Genomic DNA, 9677 nt, shown 5'->3' on the forward strand with positions numbered 1-9677 from the left:
TGAGGTGAAAAAAAGGGGGGGTTACAATTTTTATCATTTAAGATTTCAGACATTAAAAAGAAAATTTCAATTGAAGGGATGGATATTCAACAGCATAGTGCATTGCTTGCATTGCTCAAAAGCAAAAGAAAAAAATGAGTCCATCAGAACACATTCATTCTTTGTCAGAAACATATGCTGTGTCAACTTTCTAATCACAATCCAAATTCAGAGTTGTATCAAGCTTGAATGTTGTGTCCATACTTGCTCAAACTGTTCAGGGTTCGACCTCTGCGGCCGTATAAAGCTGTGCCCGGCGGAGCATCTGGTTATTTTAAATTGTTTGGAGATAGCCGGTATTTAAGTTTACACAAACAATTGAGGTGTTTCGTTTTTGATTCATTTTGCGTGACCACCGAAATTTAATCATAGGTGTAATGACTTGCACTTATAGGGATATTTGTAACATTTAAATCTGGTAAGTCGAAATTTTAGAAAATCAGGATTATATGTTTAAAAATATCTGCAACCCAATTATCAACGGTAACATATACGCAGATTATCCCTATTGATAGTTATTTTTATACCTTTACTCGCAGAAGACAGTGAAAATGGTGTGTGTATCACGGTTTATTGTATATAAATGTAAGAAATTGTTTATTTTATAAATTTAAGAAATTGTTTATTTTATAAATTTAAGAAATTGTTTATTTTATAAATTTAAGAAATTGTTTATTTTATAAATTTAAGAAAAAAACATATTTTATAAATCTAAGATAATGGTATTTTCAGAAAATGCGTTTGTTGAATGATGTATGCCTGCTATTTATACAATCTGATCCGTCGTAATTAACCTATAGAAAGATGGTATTTTTGATAATTAGATTGGATTTATAGTACTTTTCATATTATTTCTTCGATGAAAATTTGAACTTATATGGCTTCATATTTTTAAACAAGAATATCCTTTAATTACCAATTGAGTCCATGTCCCATTGGGACTTGACCACAATCTCCAATCCCGGTTTCCAGGCTACACCATGTTGTTGTGCTTCATATGATTTAGACCTCATGGTTTCTCTGTTTAATAGTTTTGGGATCTGAGCTCCAATGAAATGTATAATTGTAAAAAAAATTAAGATTAAATAAAAAAAATATTAATCTAACTCAAGAACCCATCATTTTGTACAACAACAATATGCACAATATTCCATGATCGTTTAATTTAAACTGAAAATTTATTTCATGGAACACTGAAAAAAAACGAAAAAAAAAAAACGAAATAGATGGATATTAATTCAAAGGAAAATTCAAAATACCATCCAGAGCCGTCATAGTTATTTAGACACCTTTATTAAAACTATCAAATCAATAGTTTATTCTGTCTTTTTGTAGCTGAGAATAATGTGTACCGATGAAGCAGATGACACAACACAATAAATACAACAATATTGCGCTGTAGACTGAGCTGCAGACAGGCAGATAAAAAAAACCAGTATACAATTGAGAATGGAAAGGGAGAAATCCGTTTGCGCCAAAAATGCGTCCTTTTACGCCACAACTTTTTTCTCCGATGCTACGTTTGCGCCACCTGTTTTAAAATTACATTGTATCATTTGCGCCAAAAATGAAACATACGATTGCGCCAATTAGAAGAAAAATTACTTTCCCCCTCCTTTATTATGACTTGGCAGTTTACACGGCGAATGCTCCTTTTTCTGAAACATACCATCTTCTTACTGTTGCTGCATGGGTACTTCCCAATTTCATGTATGTAGTAGCTTGTTACTTCACTTTATTGTCCAAAACACAAACATTGAAGGATGAAATGCACAAAAAAGTTCATTGTAATGCTTGTAGAATGCTTCTGCTCCATTACTGGTACGTCTTGTGGTAGAGAGTTTCAGTCCATACGCATGGTGGAAGGAAACAAAGCACTGTGTCATCAACATTATATGTGACTTAAACATAATTAAGCAAAAGCTTCTATTTTCTTCTCTTTTTGCATATCTTTTATTCAATATTCAGCAAAGCAATAAGTTTTCTTCTCTCTCTGTACATGGACTGTCTAATGCATTTTAAGTCATTTCTCTCCAGGTGCTCATCTACATGATGACGAACATTGTATCTCCGAACATATGATACATTTTAAGCCAAAAAGAAGAATAACTATATATTAATCATTCATATATGTGATAGATATGTGTACAAGTAAATTGGTACAAATGAGCTCCGAATATTGGCGCAATTGATACATTTGGAAAACAAAATTTGGCGCAAATGATACCCCCGAAAAACAGCAATTGGCGCAAAAGGACTGCTGCCAAGTGGGTCTCATTGGGGTCTAAGCGTGACGCGGGATTGCCCATTTTTTGTAAGCGTGAAACGTGAAAGTCAAATTATTGTGTCGTGAAAACGGGAAATGAGGTCTTGCGGGACCCGGGAAATGACAAAAAAAAATGAGAATTGCCTACGTATATAGTGTAAGCGGGATACGGGGGGCATATATACACTATAGAGCAGACAACATACGGAGAGAACTATAAACGACTGCATTTTTAACACCTTTTACAAATGCAGTATCACTTATATATAGTTCATTGTCTGGGACATAATGCATGTGTTAGGCCTCCAGAGTACTTTTTCTAAAAATCTTGTAGTTGTTCAAGAAAATTCAAAATTAAAACCTGACTCATTTTTAGTTATTGTCTCACAGGCTTGTGTTATACCCGTACGAAAAATCGTTCGTACGGGTATGGAAAGTAAACCCCATATTGACAGAAACATATGCCTGTGTAGTGTCTGACAAATGTTGGCTTAAAATTATGAGTACAAAAATAACTGGATTGCAATTTTTAGTAAAATTAGCCGCCAAAATTCCTACAAAGTATATTTATAATATTTAACCATCACTATATGCATCTAAAAAAACATAATGAAAAAGTTTATTGATCATAAAATGAAATATATTATGAATCGACGACACTCTACATGCTTCTGCCCAACCAGATGGTGCAATCATTGGGAAATACTGTTTACCTATTTATATCAATGTCGTGGCATTTATTTTTAGCAACACAAATGGCTTTCAGAAAACCATCAGTTCTATTTAAAGGTAAACTGTAAACTTAGATCTATAAATAAACTGTGTTTTCCCAATGTAAATTCTCGGAATAGACGAAAAGAGGTCACATGATCTTATTCATATATATTTAGGGCCGTTTCAATCATACAGTATACATTTTCAATAGAATCGTCTTAGCTAAAAGGTAAGAAATTTTATTCAATAACTGTGAACATTTCTTTGTTTTATTTGTTTTTGGCATTATAATGCTTATGCATACATACTATTCAACATGCAAGTTTGATAAATAAATAAGCATGGCAAACTTCGGCATAGAGAAAACAAAATCCCCATCTAGATGGGAAAACACCTTTTAAGTTTTGCTTTCAGTTTATAATATTTTGCAGTCGCTCGCTCGAACTGTAAACATTCGACGCAGTGTGCTCCATTTACTAAGTCTAGTGATTAAATCATTTGTCTGACTGGTTGATGCATTCTACGAAGACAGTTAGAAAAAAAACTCTCTGTTTTCTTGGTTTTGTTTTAGGAAACACTCTAGCAATATCAACATGATTGAGTTGACACTCTAATGTGTTGAGGGGTATTTTTAAAAACTATTTTGTCACGTCGAAAAATGGTCCTTGAACGCACTTTGAAATAAGCTTGACGTGTCAAATATGCTCTCTGTTAAGTAACATTATATGTATAACATGGCTTGATAATCTATCTGCATCTCTCAAACAAGTCGGTCAGAAGTGAAACATTAATTTCGAATGTTCATATGTGGAGATATATATATATATTATATACTATATACCGGCGGCAATTTATAAAGACCTGATTTTTTTTAGATATATGACACCTTTACTGATTGTTGTTATCGCATTTTCATATTATATAGTTTTTGAAAAATGAAAAATTCATGGAGGCATTTACTATTTATTTCAACGATTATGTCGTGTAAACAATGGTGGGCATTAATAATACAAGCAGGTATTACTAGTATATGTTTTTGCTTCTTAACTTTACCGATACGTGGAAGTTTAAACCTATTTAGGCTATGCTGGTGACTAAAAAATACTGTCATCTGATCTGTTCTGGCCGATATATTTTATTGACTAAGCATTTTATATCTTAACAAACACAAACGTAAACTGGCAAGTAGCCAGCCTTTAAATTTATAGATTTTATTGTTATCAAGGCCGACTTTGGTCGGTAAAAACTTCCTGGTTGAGTACTGGAAGTTTTAATAGGCAGGTATTTTTTTTTATTGTGCGTGCATAATATTGTCAACGGATACATAAAAAATCTATATTTACATCGGTTTGTTTAGCTGAGCATGCAAAAAAAAATATTTAGGTATGGGGTGGGGTGGGGTGGGATGAGAGGATTAACGTATCGCACTACACTGGTAACCAACCTTTGTGCAAAACCATGCATAATTTAACAGAAAATAATTCTCTTAGAAAAATTACATTTCAATTAAAAAATTAATGTCATTGGGCTTTCTTTGTTTTGTTATTTTTTTTATAATTATAAATGGTACACATAAGTAAGATCTTAAAAGTTTTGATAAATAAGCACAGCTTTACTTTATTGGCAAATAGTTGAAATTGGAAGTAAGACTTTAAATTCAATGTTTACGTTTCAGTTTAAATTAAATCACAACAATGAAGAAGAGTCACAAAGGAAGCAGTCGGAATTCTCTTGGAGCTGGAAGGAAGCCTATCAGGCCAATTGAACGACAGAAAATGCGCCCTTGGTTGTACAACTTGTTACTGAATGAGGACGTCATGAGCATCAAGTGGGAGTCGAAAAGAGAGTGTACATTTAGAATTGCATGGAGGCATGCAGCAAGACAAGGCTGGAACCCACGGGATGACGCTGATTTGTTTGAACGTTGGGCCAGACATACAGGTATTAGTTTTTCCATCATGTCCTTGCACTTGCAAATGCAGAGATTTGTAATGTTGCATTTTACCTCAGGCACTTGTCTCAGAAACATTTTCCCTATGCACATAACTGATTGCTGAACGTGATTTTCTTCCTTTGCACAGTTCTCATTTTCTCTTTGTATTTCACCGGTTCAGAGACAGTACCATAGTAAACATAATTAGAAAATATGTACTCGGTCTAATTATAAATTGTGAAGTAATACAATAAAACAGTCCAATGAATAGTGAAGTGAGAGATTAACCCATTTCGTTTACTTGAAACTATTAAAATGGTAGAACATTTTCTTCAGAAAGGTATATTTTACTAATTTTTTTAGGGAAATTCATGGACGGCGACGATGCAGATCCTAAACGATGGAAAGCAAATTTCCGTTGTGCATTGAACAGTCTTCCTGATGTCGAGGAACTGAAAGATAGGGGTCTGAGGAAGGGAAACAATGCATTCAAAATTTACAAATTTCTGGACGAAAAGAAAATGAAATTAAAGAGGAAACAAAACAATAATTGTAGAGGTAATTATAGTTACAGATATATTTTTAAATTACTTTTTTTAGTTCATCAATTTAGATTTAACAACATATATAAACATTATCGGTTGTTCACAATTGCTTTAACACTGAATTAAGATTTTTCCACACTGAATTAAACACCATTTACCAATGCAGAAGTCATTTATATATGCCAGAACATGTCATGAATTGTAATTACTGATAATTGTACAATTTCAATTACAGAAACTGAAAGTTCACCTAAACGAGCATCTAAACGACTACAAAATAAACCATGTCGTCGTTTTGCCGACAGTGAGTCGGATGAGGACGAGGAGGAAATGTCGGAGGATTCCGATGAGGTATGTATAGTCTTTTATAGTCTTTGTATAAACGAACTACTTAATAACTTGATTCTATAAAATACGAAATTCTAAAACAGGCTAAGGAAAAAAAATCTTAACATAACATGGCAAGCTCGGTCTTTACAGCATTGATTTGACATTTAGCTTTGACGATATTCCAAGTTATTTGCTAGTGAAAAAAGAATTAGGATGCATAAACATTTTTCCCTATCACAAACGACTGTAACGATATATTTGTTACTTATAATATGATGGGTTTTTTTATTTGTAGTGCCAGTCCTCAAGACGACGAGATTCAGATGAAGTATCGACCTCTGGTTCTGAGCCTGAGCTGATTTCAGAACGGTATAGTCGCTTTTCAACAGATAGCAATGAACTTCCTGTGTTTGAAAAGATTTGTGGAGAATCTGGTACGTTATTTCTGTCTTTCTTTAACATGTGATTCAATCGTAATCTAATCTAATTTGTATTTCTTGTGAAGTATTAAGGTTTGTGTGTATAGTTCTCAGTGATCCGTAGAGACGTGTCTAGTACATATATGATTAGAGGAAATTTGACTCCATGAAAAGATAATTGTCAATTCATATATTTTTAAACTTGAAAAAACTCGTTAAGTCTGAAATTTTAGTTTGTCCTTGAATGATGTTATGTAAACATGATAATATCTTCGGTATTTACTTTGGAAAAAAAACCGATTAAGAAACCATGTTTTTTAATTTTACCAGAACAAAAGTCTGAACAAAACAATTTTCCTGTTTGTATGTCATTTGTTAAGTTGTGATTTAAACATCTTTTTTCTAAGTTGTTATTTAAAAGTCTTTTTACCATTTACTTTTTCAGATTTATCCATTTTCAAGCCTGAAAATAAGTGCCATAATTTTTCCTATAACCAAGGATACATTACCCTACCAGACACCACAATGGCTATTTATAATACACAAAGCGGTAAGAATATTGTCAATTTTGAAATATGTCACGAAGAAGAAGTTTTTTTAACTTTGATATTTAATTTTTATTTTGGTAAAAATCATGTGGCTGAATTTGGAAAAGCAAGACATAAACTTTGATGGGCGATTTAATACCTCTGTTGAAATAATCATTTTAATTAAAATTTATTTTAACAAAAGTTTCCATGATATATTTGAAACTGTTTTAATCTAAAAAAAAGTAGTAAAACTATATTTATATTTTATTTCCGTTTCAGATGATGACAATTGTAGTACAGAGAGTGATATGACGGAAGAAGAATTAGTTGAGGTACTTTTCATTACATTCCATTACCGTATTTGTTTGCATGCTATTTTTGTGTAATTACACGTTTCAGGCATTAAAAACGTGTTTTTTTTTAAATCTTCTTCTGCAGTAATATTAATATAAAGCCAAATAATAATACTACATTTTGTACGAAAGTTTTATCAATTCATTTAAAATGCGTTTGCCATAGACTGTATATCGGCGGTGCTATATTTCTAAAAAGTTGTTTCTTTCTATGTTTTCAGTTAATTTTGAATGTAGAAAGTCCTGGAGCCAGAGAGATTGTTGAGATTAAAGATGAGCCAATTGATATTTGGTCATCTGTGGCAGCTGATGTAACCATTGGTAAGTACATATATTGTCTCATTGCAGTTGTGCAGCGGTAACTGTCTTTTCCTTTAGAGTGTTCCAAGGAGTGAGATGATTCAGGAATTCACGTTCATGATAGCAGGTTCATGTTCAACTCTATTGCTACGCTATTGACAGATATAAACATAGCTTATCTTCAACTAAATATTTACTTGGTTTTCTTCAAAGATGTTTATACCAGTATTGATTAAAAGATTAGGTATCCTCTTTCTGTATGTTAAATATTTTATCTTTTAATTTGTACAATAATATGAAAAATTATAAATAATTAAAAATTGGATAGATTGTTCATATAACATCTCACTTCTGAAAGCTTAAGTTTTGTGATGTTTATCTTGTAGGCGAAGACATGGAGCAGGATTTGTTAGATGGTTGTGTTATAAATGAAACAGAAAACGTTGTTACACAACAAATCACATTTGGTGGTGATATGGTAAGTTTATATACACTTACTTATTGTTTTCTAAAGAAGGTTCAAGATTGAGGGAAAAGGGGGTTGGAAAAAAGAGGCTAAATGAAATTTGAGTTGACACAGCTTGATTGAGGATTGGCGAGAAAGCTGATACGTCAAGATTCGCGATGTAGATATAGAAGATAGCTGGAGTATTTAATAAGAGCATTGAAAACAGAACTTTGAAGCAGTGGTACCTGAGAGAGGATATAATGAAACGATCAAGCAGACAATTTATGTGAAGTGTGGGTTTATTTGTTGATATTCATTGCAACAATTAAATATAGAAATGGGAAAAGTAAGGGAAAAGAAAATTCTCAAGCCATTATGGTTAAATTTAGATCAGTAGTAACAGTAATCTATTTCTCCTTTTGTTATGTATGATGTCTCAAGTTTTGTTGACATAAACTTATGCCGTCTATTATATTTTCAGGGTTACACATGTCTGGATCTTTCATTGATATGAACATTGATGTGATTAACTTTGATATCGTAGACAATCAAATGTTACACGTGTATGTGACTGTACTATAAGGCGTGCTATCACAAGAGAGACTTCTGTGATATATAGCAATTCAATAATATGACTTTTCACCTTGTCATACTTGACCTTCTATTTGAGAGTTTGAATTCATTTTACCTCCGGGCATGCAGTCACTAAACAAACCGTATGAATACGGAGATTCGGGAGTTGTGCACGGAGAAGGACAGCCATTGGACGATCTATAATATTTGCTGTAGTTTTTAATTCATCTGAATTGGATATTAACGTGTGATGATGATACTATTATATTCATTATTCATAATCGTCATATTAACTTGTGCAATGTGTGAATATTTCATTCTGACTAGTCATAAAAAGGACCAGCACTTCATGTATCATAGTACGATGATTTGACCAGACAATGGACCTTTATCATTCGTGGTGCAAAAGTGTAGTAAAATGTAGTATCAATAAATTATAAAAGAAAATATTTGATTTTCCTTTCTTACAATTGCCAAAAAAAGCAAATTGAAATGTATGTAGAGTCCTTACAGATAGCAAATGCATATCTATACCAACATTTCTAACACATGATTCGCACATTCCATAAGGACAAGCATTTTGATAACTTTCAACCGCTTCCAAACTTAATAAGCATTTGGTGATTAGATAATAAACATTCAAAAAAGGAATCAAATGTTATATTCGTTTTGGTAACTTGTTTCGATTTTTCTATACCTGCAAGCGAGCACATACATATAGTTGAAATAATGATGCTGTGTATACTAATACCACCACCAGAAACATCCATTTTTTAGGAAAAGGACTTCATAATTGTGTATTTTGAAAGGAGCGAAATCCCTCTTACAAAAATAAAACATTATTAAAAGAAAAGCAGAGTTTACAATCACTTATGTATACTCCTGGCTATGGGGAAGAATTCCTTCTAAATCCGTGGATGAAATTTTTGACACATTGAAACTCCCACCTAACGTGCACCTGGAATATTAATATTGAACAAATGTATTGAAATATTCCATAGTTAATTAGAATTTATCCTTGGACACAACATCTTACGAAAATGGACTAGAACAAATAAGAAAGAACTTTAACCGATTGCTAAAAAACTGACCATATAAACTTCAACTGAGCATACGTAATTGCATTCATTGTGCAGCTCATGTATAAATATTGGAATTCGGTGATATTTGAATTTCATTGATTTCATAGGGTGATATATTCTTATTCTTTATAATATTATATTCGCA

At 32.4% G+C, this 9677-nt stretch overlaps 1 protein-coding gene across 2 annotated transcripts; it reads left to right on the forward strand.

The window, feature by feature from the left end:
• Positions 1-3121: 3121 nt before the first annotated feature.
• LOC134725842 (interferon regulatory factor 1-like) lies at positions 3122-8899 on the forward strand. 2 transcript variants are annotated; one of them, XM_063590064.1, is made up of 10 exons: positions 3122-3248; positions 4695-4960; positions 5316-5510; positions 5733-5848; positions 6123-6261; positions 6692-6796; positions 7056-7108; positions 7351-7450; positions 7816-7907; positions 8359-8899. In XM_063590064.1, exons 2-10 carry the CDS (start codon positions 4714-4716, stop codon positions 8389-8391), a joined length of 1080 nt encoding a protein of 359 aa, XP_063446134.1. In that variant the 5' UTR covers positions 3122-3248; positions 4695-4713; the 3' UTR covers positions 8392-8899. The 2 variants fall into 2 exon arrangements, with proteins under 2 accessions (XP_063446134.1, XP_063446135.1); XM_063590065.1 differs by lacking the exon at positions 3122-3248 and adding an exon at positions 4273-4296.
• The last annotated feature ends 778 nt before the right edge of the window (positions 8900-9677 follow it).

The sequence above is a fragment of the Mytilus trossulus genome, chromosome 7 (assembly GCF_036588685.1).
Source record: "Mytilus trossulus isolate FHL-02 chromosome 7, PNRI_Mtr1.1.1.hap1, whole genome shotgun sequence".
NCBI classification, from domain to species: Eukaryota; Metazoa; Mollusca; class Bivalvia; order Mytilida; family Mytilidae; genus Mytilus; species Mytilus trossulus.

Bases quoted from the DNA above. Each gene is read 5' to 3' on its own strand.
- LOC134725842 (XM_063590064.1), top strand. From the start codon at position 4,714: ATGAAGAAGAGTCACAAAGGAAGCAGTCGGAATTCTCTTGGAGCTGGA. The intron at 4,961-5,315 runs GTATTAGTTTTT...TAATTTTTTTAG, and splicing joins ACGTTGGGCCAGACATACAG to GGAAATTCATGGACGGCGAC. The intron at 7,109-7,350 runs GTACTTTTCATT...CTATGTTTTCAG, and splicing joins CGGAAGAAGAATTAGTTGAG to TTAATTTTGAATGTAGAAAG.